This window comes from Anguilla anguilla, chromosome 2 (assembly GCF_013347855.1).
Source record: "Anguilla anguilla isolate fAngAng1 chromosome 2, fAngAng1.pri, whole genome shotgun sequence".
NCBI lineage: Eukaryota > Metazoa > Chordata > Actinopteri > Anguilliformes > Anguillidae > Anguilla > Anguilla anguilla.
The window spans coordinates 68,275,143-68,291,213 of record NC_049202.1 but is presented as its reverse complement, the minus strand read 5'-3'; the positions used below and the strand labels follow the sequence as shown (position 1 = coordinate 68,291,213).

Genomic DNA, 16,071 nt, shown 5'->3' with positions numbered 1-16,071 from the left:
TCCCACCAAGCCCTACCCGCCTCCATCTCTCTGCCTCTACATTATCTCTCCACCTCCCTCCTGTACATTCTCACTCTCTTCCTCTCTCTCTCCTCCTCTGCCAGCATGCCTCTCTCTATCTCTCTGCTCCCTTTCACACGCAACAGCCTGTCAAGGAGCGTTAAACAAATCCATGAGAAATATGACACGAGAAAAAAAAAAAAAGAATAATAATCTGTCTGTGACACTGTCTGTAACTCGCGTTGCAAATAAAGTTTTAAAAACGAGACTCACGGCGCGCAGGTCCTCGATCCGCTTGGTGAGGGGGGGCGGCAGCCCGTCGGGGAGAGGCGGGGGCGGGGTCAGGAGGCCCGCGGCGGCCCCCAGCGACCCCGCCCCCCTCCCCAGAGCGCCCGGCCCCGCCCTCGGGCCGGCCAGCGGCCCCGCTCCCAGCAGGCCGTTCTCCCGCTGGGCGGGGCCGCAGGACAGGGAGGCGGAGTCCAGCAGGCTGAAGTCCAGGTCCTCCAGGAGGTCCTGCAGCTCGCTCTCGCTGGTGGAGCCCAGCAGCGACAGGACGGCCGGGTCGCTCAGGTCCGCCATGGCCATGTCGTTGCCGGCGGGGTGGGGGTGCGGGTGCGGGTGGGCGTGGGGGTGCAGCTGGGAGTTGTGGATCGCGTGGTTGGCGCGGGGCGCGTTGGCGGCCGCCCCTCCGCCCGCGGGCAGCGCCCCCCCGCCGCCGCCGCCGCCGCCGATCTTCTTGCGAAGCTCCTCCTTCTCGCGCGTGAAGCGCCGCAGCATGGCGGCCAGGCACAGCGAGTCCTTCATCAGCTTCTTGCGCTTCTTCTTCTCCGGGCGGTGCACGCTCAGGCCGCTCGCCCTGAGGCAGGAGGAGAGAGAGAGAGAGCGGGGGGCTGAGAGAGAGAGAGAGCGGCAGTGCGAGAGAGAGAGAGAGAGCGGCAGAGCTGGGCAGGACAGGTGCGTTCAGCTGCTATAAATAACAGCGCCATCGCCATCTCTCTCTCTCCAGATCCAGCGAATGTCGAGCTACAAACACGTTCCACCCAAGAAACTCCGGCACCGTTTTGCACACACACACACACACACACACACACACACACACACACACAACTGTGATTATATTAACAAACTGCTGAATTCAAATTACTTCCTCGATTTTAACTTTACCTGACATTTACAATGACGTACACATACAAGAATGCCCTTTGCTTAAAAAAAAACAATGGCACCTTCCCGCTCATTCTGGACAGACAAATATTAGCAGATGCTATTAGCTATTTTTACCTTAAAATTCAGAAAACTGCATTGCACTGGAACTGTATAATCCAGTTTACATTTGCAGCCCCCTGCCAGGTAACAGCAGAACACCCACATCAGCAGCAGCATTACCTCCCTTCTCTGGACTTCCCGAGAACGCCTCACTAAAAATGACTCATTATTCTGAGTTACACGATGTTAGTCTGAGGATTTATTTTTAACTGAAGGGCAAAATTACATACACAGTCTAAACTCACTCACAGCCTTCCAGCGTGTGACCGCCATTATACAGCTTCTGCTCCGGCAATCTAATTTCCCACCCGTGCCAAGTCCGAGCCGCGGGCACCGAAGTGACAAAGTCACGAATTTCACAGGGAAGGAACAGCACGTCAACCGCAAAAAGTACAAGAGCTCGAACCCTCGGGAACAAAGAAAATCACCTTCTCAAGGCACAGATGACACTATCTGCCCGGTATGTACTCTGGGCACTGTGTACCACTTTATCAATAGCGCTGCGTTCCTCTATCAGCCCCTCATGTTGACCAGGTCTTATGACCAGGATAAACAGGATAGCTTATCCTGCCCTGGTTGCAGCCCAGTGATTCGCTAGCGGACGTTTCCATGGACATTGACACTGGCCCTGGAGGGCCGCCGGACCAGTACGAATTCAGGACATAACTAGTTAAAAGTTAAAAGCCCACGCCTTTGAGGAAACCACAGGGTTCAGTCCATGGGGCAGCCCACTCTCAAGCAGATACAGGCGAACACGCACACGCACACGCACACACACACACACACACACACACACACACACACACACACACACACACACACACACACACACACACACACACACACACACACACACACACACACACACACACACACACACACACACACACACACATATATACGGGCAACACGTCAGGGCTCCCTCCTGCAGGTGTGGTTGTTCAGCAGCGTTAGCACAGGTAGCCTCTCACCCTTGCTTCGGCACTTTGGTCTTCCTGGGCTTCTTCTCCTCCGCACTGCTCCCTTCTTTCCTCTTCCGTTTCTTCATGACCTGCTCCTCTCCGTCCTTCAGCGGCTGTAAGCGAAGCAGAGGCGGCCGGTGAGTCCCGTTCCCAGAGCGGGCGAACGGTTCGGGACGTAGCGGACCGGATCGCGCCGGCACAGCCTCGTTTTCGGGAGGGCGCAGGGCGCGGTTAGAAACGGCACGTCGCCTCGGAGGGGCGCAGAACTCACCCTGCGAGCCTTCCCGTCCTTCCCCCCGTCCTCCCCCTCGGACTCCGACGCGGCGCGGAACTGCAGCGTTCCCGTGTTGATGTAGAACCCGCCCAGCTTGGTGGTGAGAGAGGCCGGGACCAGCTCGTCGTACTGTGAACGCAAGCGGGGGCCGCAGTCAAGATACCGTACACACCCGCATCCAGCACCCGCGGGCTACGGGGGAGCTTCACATGGTCTTCGCGTCCCACGTTCGCTTGTCAAAACGACAAAGGAGGAGATCGCTGCAAAGGTGGCATGTCTCTAATGAGCCAGGCTGCTGAGAACGTCTCAGCTGTTCATTTATAGAGCAGTGGCAGACATTAGCCTTTAGGAAAAACAAAATGCAAATGCCTGGAAAAAGTGATCTTTTTTTTTTTTTTTACCAGAGCTTGTACACCATTGAAGCTATCGTTTTTAGCGTGAAAGCAATAATGGGGTAATAACAGGCATTAAAGGTCCTTACAGCCTCCGAGTTGTCTATGAATGGGTCACTCTCGTCATAGCCGAAACCGATGTCGATCAGATCTTGCATTCTGTCTTTCCGTTTCTTTTTCCCAGAATTGCCCTGTAATGAGGACGGGGTGCGAGGGGTTAACACACATAGAGGACCTACAACATGAGGCTCGGGCTAACAATAACCACAAACTGCACAAACAGGGCACACTACGATAATCAAGCCAAAGCTTCATCAAACAAGAGTACCAACATTTTCAGTGTTAATGAATGGGTGAATCTGGAGCAGATGTTGAATTAAAAAAAACAGCATAGCATTGCATTTGGTATATAACTGCCATACCACATTGCACTATACATTACTGTGATTAACGTGTATAGAGCAAAAGCATCCAGGTTGTTGTCTACAACACAGTGTGAAAGAACAGCGTCTGCTTGCAGAAGAATATAAATTACTGAAACACATTGCAAGGTCCATTCCCTGGGTATGTGTCAGGCATGTACCAACTAATTCCTCAATTTGAATTTACTTTATAGCAACATGGAATCCGAGCTCAAATATTATAAGTTAAACACACAGCGGCATATTGTGTTGTTAGCTAATATTATACCGAGAAAACTGCATATTACCAGCTTGACTATAACCATGATCAATGCAGCTTCTGTTCAGCCACATGCTGTGGTGGGGGGGGGGGGGGTGCACTTACATATTTGCTCTCAAACTTCTTGGCCAGGGCCTCCACTTCCTGTCGTTCTTTCTCTTCATCTGCAAAGGGGTCATTAGGGTCACAGGCAGGTGTCAGTGCTTGGGGGGGTGCCTTCTTCACCTTAGATGGAAGAGAGAGAGAGTAGGAGTAAAAAACAGAAGCATGAAGGACAAAAGGAGAATAAATCTGTTTTATCTAGTCACTGGAACAAAAAGATCAGAGATTATTCTATAGCGAGAACACCACAATAATTGATCAGTAGATTATGTATGCATTATGACAATTAGGTCACTACACTACGCAATATTATGCAACACAAGTCATACCTGCTGCCATTATGTTCTAATGCAAAATGTTAAGATGCTGGCACGTGAAATGTAAAAACCAGAGCAACAATCTGACGCTTAGAGTGTTATAAGGTCTGATGTAACCACCTGTCATAGCTACCTCTTTTATTATGCAGTCGTGTACATTATCGTGAGTAAACTAATCATCCATAAATGGTAAACTGAGAATTTTGCTGATAAAAAAACTATGCAATGTAGCTAGCTAGTTGCGATCTTGTTTTATACACAGCTGAGGCTAGTATGCGAACGGTGTTCATAACTTGGATAGCCTCTGAGACAACCAGACCACCGGATTAACTTCGTAAACTTACTAGCAAACACAATTATTTAGGGAGCTAGTTCGATCGCTAGCTAATTAGCCAGCTAACGTTACACTCGACCATTTTCAATGACATGTCTAAATACCAACGTTACAAAAAGTAAATATGTAACTATTTATCCAGAGTCATTGTATTTTTATAATTCCTTGAGTAAAATACAATAAAATATGTTACTTGATTAACGATGATTAACGTTAATTAACGTTGGAAAACTCGTGATTGTGTACGTGATTATAGCTACTTAGCTAGCTTGCTTGATAGCTCGAGCTTAGCTTACTGTCCAACTGCCAGCTTTCATCGTTAGCTTGCTAGCTAACACTTTTAGCCATATGGCAGATAAGTTTGCCAATATTACGTTTCTTTACTGCACTTCACGTTAACTTATCTCATGTGGAAAAACTACAAAGCGGCTACATCAGGAATCGACTGTACTTCAGATTCTACAAGTAACTAACATTACTCTCTTAGCCTCCAATGATCCTGACTTCAACTCAAGGCTTTGCCCGGCCTAATCCACAGACGACCATTACCTGTATTGACTGAACCAGCTCGCTGTAGTTGAATTCGGCCGACGCTTGGTCGCTCGGCTCGGACAGGCAGAGGTTCAATCGCACGGTAATCCCTCTTGGTTCCCCGTTGTCCCCGTCGCTAGCTTTGCCGAACAGACCACCATCTCCTGTCCCGGTCGGTGTAGTGCCTACTGCTGTGCTCTCCTCCAAATTGATTCCGGCCTCATCTTCATGTCGGCATTTCCTAGGCTCTGAGGCCGGTCCAGCGGCGAAGGCCGACAGTGTGACAAATGGTACTTTTCTCGGTTCGGCCATTTGATGTGGAGACGGTGAACCTCGCTTGCTTTGGAGAGACAGCGATCGAGGATATGTATTCCTCGAAACTACTTGAAAATGGTGTATTCGCGGGAGCTGAAGCAAGACGCGAGGACTATTTTGTGTCAGGTAAGATGCAAATAGTTCATCTACACCTTACTAATTTAGTTTCAGGGGATGAGATTATCGGGGAAAGTAGTTTTCTCAATACGTGCATCCTCAATTGCTAAGGTACTGAAATATTCGGAGTAGCCATCTTGGATTTCAGGAGTAAATAAAAATTACATCGAGGTCGCTGGGCCTGCGCGGTGAGTGAAAACGGAAATAGCGCGAACCAGGAGGGGGTTATGGCCAATCACAAACTGCACTCTCATAAGCCCGCCCCATAGCCAACCTGCGACCAAGAATTTTTTCAACATTGGGTTAAATGCCATTTTAGCTAAAAGGAAAGGAAAATAAATGAATTCCACATGTATTAGGACCAGATTAGGACGTGCGGACAGTTACGGCGATTCTACAGCATCAGTTTCCTTAGCGGCTTTTATCGCTCACATCAATGTGGCTTGCAGATTAAATGCTGAATGGTACGTTTTTGGGCAATGACCTGTAGCTTCTCACAAATCCCAAACGGAAAGTAGTTGGCTGGATGTTTGTCTGTGGTATTCCTTGCTTTGTATGACTGCGTTAGGCTTAACAACACACAGCCTGTCGAAATTCTGCATTGCACAAAACCAGAAGGGAATTCAGCCGCCAGTGTGATTGTTTCGGGAATACGGAAATACTTCTGTAGGTGCGGCGAACATAAGGGGAAATGGAATTATATTTGCAGTTATCTGTAGTTTCAATTCCACTGAGTGCTTGGGAATAGATGAAACCATTAAGGTCATCGCCAATGTACGTACTTACTAGTTCACAAGCGATGTGATATTGCTGGAGCGTTCTGAAAGTGTGCTAATAGAAATGGCTATAAATAATGGCAACTTAGTAGTATTTCAGCTTTCAAATTTGTGTTTGTTTTCAACATTTCAACAAAATTAGCTAACTATAGTAAGAACATGGTTTGCATGACATAAACGTTTTTAATCAGTTTTAACTGTTTCAGAGCCGAAGTAATGAATCAAATAAACAATACAGATGTGGAATAACCAGAATTTTTTTTTTCGCAGAAGAAACGGCGCATTTCAGTGTCGTAACTTTTTAGGGTGGTTAATAATTCATACTCAAGACTGAGGGTAATGCACCTACCATATGCAAAACCTGACGTGAATTTTACATTTGTCAACTGGGCCAACTAGTGACAATGCTGTAAAAGAGGAAGTTTTTTTATAATGGCGGTGTTCTTGCAATATCAACCGATTGGAAAAACAAATATGCAATGCTATGTGAATAAAAAATAGCTCTTTAATTGGACACTGTACAGAAGAACTGACTACACAATTGCATGATACATACATACTTGTATAAATTCACAACTATATTAAGTATATAAATGTTAAAACAATATTGCAAATAAAACTATAGTACATGTTACATGGTGTGGTGAGTTTGTGTGCCTGGGGATATTTATTGCATGAAGTGAATTTACATGTAACTGCCTAAGAAAGACATTTGATGTTTTCAATTTGTTTCTATACAAATACATGTATTGTAAAGGTTAATTGGAGTGAACTTTGTAACGTAAATGTACATTACAGACAGATTTCATCACACCCTTACATGTTGTAGTTCAGTCTGGGGATAGGCATCCAGTTTATACATTTTTGGGATGATCAAAGGCTTATTTAATTTTTTTTATGGGGACGTGCAATTGAAATCACCAGCATAGCTGGTGCTTAATACTTTGTCTTGTGCAGTAGTTGACAGAGGGTCCTACCCGATTATCTGAGCACTTGTGTTACGCTGCTGAATTGTAATCTGTTCCTACAGTGAGACTCGGTTATCCTTGGCCCATTTCTTTAAGGCTCTGATGATGTACTCCACCTGTGGGTTTCCAGTGTTCCTCAGCAGTGGAAGTACCTCTCTCAGTGTCTCTCTGTAGAACGGCAATGACAAAAACATTTTTTGTTCTTCCAAATACACGTATAGAAAAATTTGTTCGCGCCATAACATTACAGTGATGCATATGCCCTCATAATGGATTTATGAAAACCGCACACACAACAACACACTTCAGGGTAGTCGATTAAGTCATGTCGTGAAACCGTACATTGCTGTAGTGAGGTGCCTAAGATGGGGGAAGAGTGAAGATGCCACACGAAAGAAACGGACAAATGGACTGCAACAGCTGAGGACTCTCCTTCCCAGAAGGCACTTCACCAACGGACTGAGCAGCGAGAGCACAGAGGGAAGGCACAGGTGTTTGCGGCCGTGACGCATACCTGGGCTCTCTGCCAGCCAGTATGAGCTGAAAGATGCCCACACAGGCCCCTCTCTTGCCCTCCCAGTACTCGGGGTTTTGGTCGAGCCGCTCCAGAATATCGAAAGCCTTCGCCGAGTAATAGAACTGCCCCATCTGCAAAGCGGACGGAGGGAACGAAATGAGTCGATGAAACGCGCACGGGCCGACTGCCTGGAAGTGACATCATTTTTGGCTTTCGAGGGGAGGCAATGACCTTGTAGCAGTCGTTGGCAATGAGCTGCAAGAGGCTGAAGGACTCGGCTGAAGTCTCCATTTTCAGATACAGCTCCCAGGCTAAACGGGCCTTTTTGTTCATGATATCTATACACAGTAACAGATAACAGTAATGACGTAGAAATATGAAACAACAAGATTATTATGCATTTATATAATAAAAACAGTAATAATAATAATAATAATAATAATTTGAAAAAGAATCATATTAGTGATCCATACAGCAGCGTGCAAGCCAGCTCAGGTACACATAGTCATTCTTGATCTTCTCACTCTGAATCAGCAGAAACACCTGTTCACAAAGCAAAACGTTATAAATGCAGCTCTAAATTATCACAAATTACCTCCTTCAAACACACAGTGTATTCCCACAAGTTCAAAAGGAACTCAGTGTTGTTCTTTCAGATCTGAAAACCTATAATGCATTTTAATCTGTGCCTGTGGGGGCAGGATTGAATTTCACATAGCTGTATTTTTAAATCTAAAAACTAAATTTAAAACCCTGGTCATAGGCGCACATTGAATTCAATAATATACTCATCCCCTAGTACAAGTGGATAAAATGTCCCCTCCCTTGCTGCCTCAGCCCATGTACTGAGCATTTGGACACAAAATGGCTGCTGTTCATCATCCAGGAGGATGCTACACATTGTGGTCACTTAGGTGAGTTATCCCCCTGCTGTTAGCATATCTGTACTGCAATATGCGACTTCTGTCAAAGGGATTTAGACAGAAACCATTACAAGCATTATTCTTAGCGTACACCAGCATTGTTAACTTTATCAGTCAGAACACGCCATGGTCTTCTTTCGTCTTATGTGAAATGTAATATACATATATTAATTAGCCTTTGTGAATGTGTTTACATAAATGCAATTAAAATAAAAATCAACTGTATGTATTAAATGTATGCCTATGCATTTGCCACCTAGTCACTGAAATTGAACTATTTGTGAAAAATTATGTTCAATGAGTGACTTAAATTACAAGGCAAATGCCAATGACCCAAACGTGCAGTCTGATGGAATAAAGTACAAAACAATGTTAGAAGATAAATACATTTTCAACAACCATAATTGACACTGACAAAACCAGCGCACAAAGTGGGTCCTCAGCACCGTGTTTGAAGACCACTGCAACCCAAAGCCTTGTGCTTGGTTTCCAAGATTGCCACTTGCCACTGTGTTTTCACAAGTTATTTTCATTCATGTCACTTTGTGTCTCAGTGTGGAGTGCATCTGAATTATGAATGCCTCATGAATTATGGGTGAGAATTCTGAAAGACATGTGGCTCTCAGTCCTGTCTTACAGCAAATACTGACTTCAATTTTGAAGTTTCTTTCTCTGGCAGTTACAGTGGCAGGCTACCATTTTTGTTTTTAGTGTAATTGTGAACAGTGGGTAATAGAATAATTTCATTGGCTGCAACAGTACTATGGCATTGTTGGAGCAAAAGCCACTTTGCATTCACAGTTCTTATAACAACTATAGTGGTGATGCACACAGTACCTCTTCTGCCTCCCTGTAGTTGCCAACCGCAGCCTTGGCCTGGGCGTAGTTGAAATTGAATGTGTCATCATTGTAGAAGTAACTCTGTAAAATGGGAGAAGTGGTTTTTTCTCCCCCCCGCCTCATACACAAAAATGTATTCAACCTACAAATTTGTCATGCCGCTCGTAAACAAGCACAGCTGTCTAAACACTATTTAGAGAAAAAGTACACTGCAATTAAGTACAGACTAATCAGCCACATCCTAAACAGTTTCCCACAAGCACACAATGATTGCCAACACATGTATGAACCGTACTGACCTTTACTGAGTTGAGGTAGATGAGCACATCCTCAAACTGCCTTAGCAGGAAGAAACAGGAAGCCATGCACTGCCTGCCAGGGATGGTATCTGAGGAGGTTTCGAAAGACACGATTGTGCTTTTAACTGAAAGTATGCTTTTGTCCTTGCCACAGAAACTGATGGCAGCTCTTGGGGAATGCCAGTGTGCTGTTAAGGTGTTCTCACCGCATTCACTAGCGGAGCCTCCGACCAGCTGGAAGAACTGCTGTGCGATCTTCAGGTGATCCCTCTGGAGCAGGGGAAGAGTGGGGATGGACAGAGAGAGGAGGAGAGTGGAAGGGTCAGCAGGGCTTTGTGTACATCACCCAGTATCTCAGTCAGTCTGTTTGATTTTTTTTTATATACTCTAGTGTGTCACTCTGTAAACAGTCATATTATCGATTCAACAGTATTCAGTTTTACCCAGACTTCAGCTTTGCTCCCAGAACTTGGAGACTTCCTCCCTACCATTCTCGGTCCCTAATCCTTTCTGGCCCAAACATCTGGCATCATGTAAAGGAGCTCCTTGAGATGATTTTTTAGTGTTCACATGATACTAAATATGGCTGCTCTTACTGAAGTTATACTCTTGAAGTATAACACATGGGTGTTAAATCCATTAGTGCTTATCGCAGTCTGCGGTGTACCTGAGGTTTATTGTTGCTCCTGTGGCATGCATTTTATGTAACTTGCCATATTGATCTGGTAAGTCACCTCAGAGAAGAGTGAAGTGTCTGTAAAAATGCTTTTTTCCACCAATAGTGAGTGTCAATGTTCATGTGGAATTGTACGTGCAGGTTTGTATAGGATTTTAAAATTCCATCACGGTGACTTACCGAGCCAACTTCTTGTCCCAAAGCTGCATTTACCACACCTTTCAGAATATACTCCTTAGAAAGATAAAGAGAGGTTAAATGCAAAGTACACAGCACTTATCACAGTACAACTACCACGCTAACTTTAATGCTGGAAACTCTGACAGGACAACATGAAGACTGGGAGAGGAAGAAGTGAACTCACACACACACACACATACACACCACACCACAACTCCACACACACTTACTTTATGCTGTAGTGCATTAAGACTAACACTGCCCTGAACCTAAGAGAAATAAGGGGGGGGGGGTTGTTAATATGCATGCCAGCTATAAATTAATTTTAAACGGAGCACTGAACTGTCTGAGTCTGAGGGGGAGAGGGGGGAGGACAGAATGAGTCAAACGCTGGGAACAGGAAGTTGGAGAGAGGGGAAGAGCTGAAAGACAGGAAGGATAAATACAGACACATACAGCAGAGCAAGAGGGCAGGAGAGCTGAAGGAGAAGAGGGAGACACTCACCTGTGGCGTGGTGGGTTCCAGATCTTTTATGAGATTGTAGGCCTCCTGCACATCGTCTGAAAGGGAGGGACATTGGGAAAGAGGGACGGTTACACACAGCATGGATGCAGTGACTGGACAGGGCGGTGAACATTTTACACAGCTCCCAGGCAGAATTAGAATATACACATATGCACATCCCTGGGGTGGAGAGAGGGCAGTGTTTCCATAAACATGCGCACAGTATGTGAAGTGAACATTCATACATGTTAGGGAAAACAACCAGGAACATATTAAAAAGAAAGTGGAAGAATGGGCTTTCATCTGTGGCCTTTATACTGTAGCTCAGGTATCAATCTTGTCACAAGGAGCAAACTTCACAATTAAAATGGAGTGTCATGTCAGCTGTAGAATAACAGCAGCAGCCATCTTAATTTGAGGACACACCTTGCCTGAGGTAGTAGATGACCAGGTTGAGACGAGCCTCCGAGATCACGTCGATCAGGGGGGGCAGCACCTGCAGGGCCCCTTCTCCACCCCGGAACACCACCTGACGGGGGTAGAAACATGAGGGCTTTGCATACACATCCACATCCTGTAGCACACACTCGCAGTAAAGTGGGTGGGTAGCCATTCACTTATTTACATACAGCTACCGACCGAGTTTCTCTGACATTCCAAGCACATGATCCCCCAAGATTTTGTTTGAATCTTACCTCAGAAAATGGCGTCAAACATATTCAAATGTGATGTGTGTGTAAGGGGGGGGTTTCTGGGATGCATGTGCGTACCAGGGCTCAACAATGATCCCATTTTAGGAGGATTTGCTCCTCAAAATTGACACATGCTAACTGGAAAAATAATTTAGGAGCGCATCTACTCATTTGGATGCATTGGTGTGTTCCTAAATTATTCAACTTAGGAGCATGTGTGCTCCTTGGAAAAAATGCTAGCATAGAGCCCTGCTTACCAAGTTATGCCGGATGAGTTCCTTGGCAAACTCAAAGGAGCTGGAGGAGATATCTATCAGATTCTTCAACTCGGCCTGTAATAAAAAGGGACATATGGAAAGGGTTAAACTCTTCATTCCCATTTTATTATAGACTGTACATATGTGTGGTTCCAATGAGAACTTGATGATGAATAGGTGAATTATTAATATAATTATATATATATATATATATATATATATATAATATTAATATTATTAATATAATTATGAAGCATTACTTTGCCATAGCTGTGCTGCTGCAGAGGCTGCTGTTGTGTGTGCAGCGAGTGTAGCGTGTGTAGTGGGTGCGGTGTGTGTAGCGTGTGTGTGTGCAGCGGGTGTGATGTAGCGAGTGTAGTGGGTGTAGTGTGTGTAGCGTGTGTGTGCAGCGGGTGTGATGTAGCGGGTGTGATGTAGCGAGTGTAGCAGGTGTAGTGTGATGTAGCGAGTGTAGCGCGTGTAGTGTGTGTAGTGTGTGTGTGTGTGTGTGTGTGTCTGATGTACTGCGTGGCTGTGGGTGTAGTGTATGTAGCGTGGCTGATGTACTGCGTGGCTGTGAGTGTAGTGTATGTAGCGTGGCTGATGTACTGCGTGGCTGTGAGTGTAGTGTATGTAGCGTGGCTGATGTACTGCGTGGCTGTGAGTGTAGTGTATGTAGCGTGGCTGATGTACTGCGTGGCTGTGAGTGTAGTGTATGTAGCGTGGCTGATGTACTGCGTGGCTGTGAGTGTAGTGTATGTAGCGTGGCTGATGTACTGCGTGGCTGTGAGTGTAGTGTATGTAGCGTGTGTGATGTACTGCGTGTGTGATGTACTGCGTGGCTGTGATATCTAACCTCAGCTGCCTTGCCGTTGTAGAGCCTGAAGTGGTTGCAGGCCTTGAGGTTGAGCGCGATGGTGGAATCAGGGATGCTCTGCAGGTACACCGCCAAAACCTCCTGGGACACGTCGTAGTAGTCCAGCTTGTAGTAGCACAGCGCTACGTACACATTGAGGGCTAGGAAGTCTCTGCGCAGAATACACAGCACAAACTGTAACAATACCCACAAAGAGCAACCCCAGATTTAAAACATTTCACACCTTCACAAATACCAATAATTTTCTGAAACTACAATTACAGTATTTTCTTTCTCCATAGGAGCAAAAGTGAAAAGCACAGCACAGTGCAGTCCTATTTTATTTCCAATACATGTCACTTCTTTGTGTGAATACTCTCAGTCCCTATCTGGGCTTACCAGATGGATTTATGATGTAAAGCAATGTGAAGCTGTCCCTGTATATTTATGTGTTTGGCCATAGTGGTGTCCTGTGACAGTGTTAAGGGCAGCAGTGTGCGGCACCTGTTCTGCAGTAAGATGCGCTTGTAGATGTCGATGGCCTCCTGGTAGTGAGAGCGCATGTAGTGAATGGAAGCCAGGCTGAGCTGGTCTTCAGTCACGTCCTCCAGGTTCTGGTGGAAGCCCATCAGCTTCTTCTCATCGTTGAACTGCGAGAGGGAGGGAGTGAGGGAAGGGGAGCGGAGAGAACGAGTGCAGCTCTAATGCAATATACAGACCACAAATACACGTGCAGTAAAAGTAAGAGAGAGAAACAAAAGACCTATACATGCATAAAGACATCTACATTTCTACGTAGATAACTAGGAAAACCAATGGATAGACATAAACATATGTAGACAAAAGCACTGAAGGTTAACAATGTAAATAAACTTTGTTACCCTGACCTTGTGGGCCAAGTGGAAGAGCAACCTGTTCTGCAGCTGACTCTTTGGAGCTGTGGGACAATGTGAAAAGAGGTGGGGGGGGTAAAGGAACATGATTACACCATCCTTCCACACTGCCTCTCTCCTCTGTGTAGAGCTCAATGTTACCACAGCAGTTAGGCAGCAGCAAAGGGATACGATTAAGAGCAAGTGCGCTATATGCGCTACCTTTCAGAGCAGCCTCCTCAGCCTCCTTGTAGAGCCCCAGGAAGAAGAGTGTGCAGGCCAGGTACACCCACACATCGACTGGACAGCCTGACCTCTGGGTCGAAGCTCTGTACTCCTGCGGCCAGAGAAAAACTGCATCTCAAAGGATGCGACACACTATAGAAAAACAGATTTAATCTATGAACTGAAGAAATAGACAAGAGCATACAGGAACACAAAACTGGTACTGAAATCACACACACACACACACACACACTCATGTTTGTATTGCTATACTTGTGAGGACTTCCCATTGACTTACATTCATTCCGTAACCTCTAACCCTAACCCTAACCCCAACCACTACATGCCTAACCTTAACCTAATTGTAACTCTAATCCTAACCCTAAATCCTAAACCTAAAACAGCCTCTTGAACTTGTGGGGACCAGCAAAAGGTCCCCACCTTGCATAATTTTCCTCATCTTTCTATCCTTGTGGGGATATTTGGTTCTCACAAAGATAGTAATACATGTCCACGCACACACACACACACACACACATGCAAACGGTTCCATACCTCCATGGCTCTCCTGTAGTCCCCCAGGTGAAAAGCACAGTAGCCCAGCCACAGATCTGCATCCTCCTCTCTCTCTCCTGCACTACGCTGGAACTGTAGAGAAACACGATGTCATTCCGCCGTTTTTTTCGCTGCCTAGCAACAGGCCCACAGGCCGGTTCCAGACTAGAGCCATTTTCAGCACGGCACAGTGCGACACACGGGTGTGCAAACCCTGCGGTGTGACTGCACACTGGTCACATGACTAGGCGGGGGGGAACGGTGTCTCACCTCCAGCAGTGTGATTGCTCCCAGGTAGTCTCTCTGGATCAGGTAGTCCTCCACGCGTGAAGTCTTCTTCCCCTTGTTTTTCTTCTTCTTCTCGCTGGCTGGAGCCTCTCCGCCGACAGCTGGCTTAACTCGAGACAGGATCTGCACAAAGCATGCGTACACGACATAAACACAGTGGGAAAAATACATGTACTACAGTGTAGTAGCTACACCAGTGTCACAGTCCCAGTGATTACTCACACTGCAAAACTACGATTAAAGTTGCCACACTACACACACACCTAAATAACCATCCAGTGAATTAGTAGTAGGCCTAGTAAAAAAAAATTAAAAAAAACTCAAAATCCTTGAAAAGTCGTCCTTGAAAGTCACCCTCAAATTATGTTAAGGCGCTGGCTAAATTGAGAATAATCTAGTTGGTACTTGCTATCAAGATAACGTCAGCTCGATAGCAGTAACGTGCCACAAGAATCAAATGTCATGGCTAACCCTTACATAATCATAAAATAAAACCGCAGTATTACCAGTAATTTATGGCGCAAAAAAATATTGAGCTATGCACTTTTCCACACCACCTGGTCTAAAGTTTATCAACCTCCACCCTGCTCCGAATACTTCGAATAGATACAGATCATTTTGTTGGTTTAACAGATAACGTACAGATTCCACTCCTACCAGTAATTCGATGTGTTTTAGACATTAAACAATTATATAGCTTTAAGCTAAGGGTATCACCAGCAATTGTTAGCTAACGTTACTGTATCATGAATCGACTCACCATGACGACAATAACGTGGATGTTGCAAGCTGTGGTCACAACTTGACACACTCGCTTTCATGTACAAGGAGTGTGAAACAAACGTGACTAACAGAAGTTCCAGATAGCATTCAGAAAAAATGACCAGCGAAGAGAAATGATTGTATGGTCAACAAAAAAACTACTACTGAACTACTGAAAACCAATGAAAACGAGCTATTCAGTCCCGTCTGTTGTCATCCATAGCTACTGCTTCGAGCTCTCGTCGCCTTAGCAACAAGAGCTACTTAACAGCACCGGAAATGGTAGGGGGAAAGGGAAACAAGTAGCAACAGCCTGGAGTTCCACATGGTTACTTTTCCATTTGAAATCTTTTTTACATCGATTTACGCATTGATACCCCTGTCAGTGCTTGCTGGGCTACATTTCTGCGTCCCGTCAGAGCAGTGAAAGTAGAAAGCACTTCCTTCTTTAAAGAAGCATCCCAAACGAAGGAATTTTACGTTTCCAAGATTTTCCGTGTGAAAATCACAATCCCAGGGCCAATTCTAAAATACACCAACATTTACCTCATCTGCACCCGTGCAGCGTTTATTAGATTGCATTAGTCAG

General features: G+C 45.5%; 2 protein-coding genes across 3 annotated transcripts in view; both read right to left on the bottom strand.

Moving 5' to 3' along the window:
• Positions 1 to 5,475, bottom strand: part of ubn2a (ubinuclein 2a) — a 14,632-nt gene extending 9,157 nt beyond the window's left edge. For both annotated transcript variants that reach the window (XM_035405856.1, XM_035405857.1), the window contains exons 1-6: positions 4,878 to 5,475; positions 3,681 to 3,800; positions 2,984 to 3,085; positions 2,500 to 2,631; positions 2,238 to 2,341; positions 274 to 856 (exon numbers count right to left, since the gene is read on the bottom strand). In XM_035405856.1, the coding sequence (XP_035261747.1) occupies positions 274 to 856; positions 2,238 to 2,341; positions 2,500 to 2,631; positions 2,984 to 3,085; positions 3,681 to 3,800; positions 4,878 to 5,171 (1,335 nt within the window). In that variant the 5' untranslated portion in view covers positions 5,172 to 5,475. The remainder of the gene's footprint in view (positions 1 to 273; positions 857 to 2,237; positions 2,342 to 2,499; positions 2,632 to 2,983; positions 3,086 to 3,680; positions 3,801 to 4,877) is intronic.
• A 1,077-nt stretch (positions 5,476 to 6,552) lies between these two features.
• On the bottom strand, positions 6,553 to 15,756 carry ttc26 (tetratricopeptide repeat domain 26). The gene is made up of 18 exons (XM_035405858.1): positions 15,481 to 15,756; positions 14,703 to 14,843; positions 14,433 to 14,525; positions 13,875 to 13,989; positions 13,668 to 13,717; positions 13,285 to 13,430; positions 12,781 to 12,952; positions 11,925 to 11,999; positions 11,402 to 11,504; positions 10,976 to 11,031; positions 10,471 to 10,524; positions 9,821 to 9,884; positions 9,615 to 9,703; positions 9,313 to 9,396; positions 8,026 to 8,095; positions 7,784 to 7,890; positions 7,550 to 7,683; positions 6,553 to 7,203 (listed from the first exon to the last, which is right to left on the bottom strand). The coding sequence occupies exons 1-18, from the start codon at positions 15,481 to 15,483 to the stop codon at positions 7,092 to 7,094; spliced, it is 1,668 nt and encodes a 555-aa protein (XP_035261749.1). The 5' UTR covers positions 15,484 to 15,756; the 3' UTR covers positions 6,553 to 7,091.
• Positions 15,757 to 16,071: the final 315 nt, after the last annotated feature.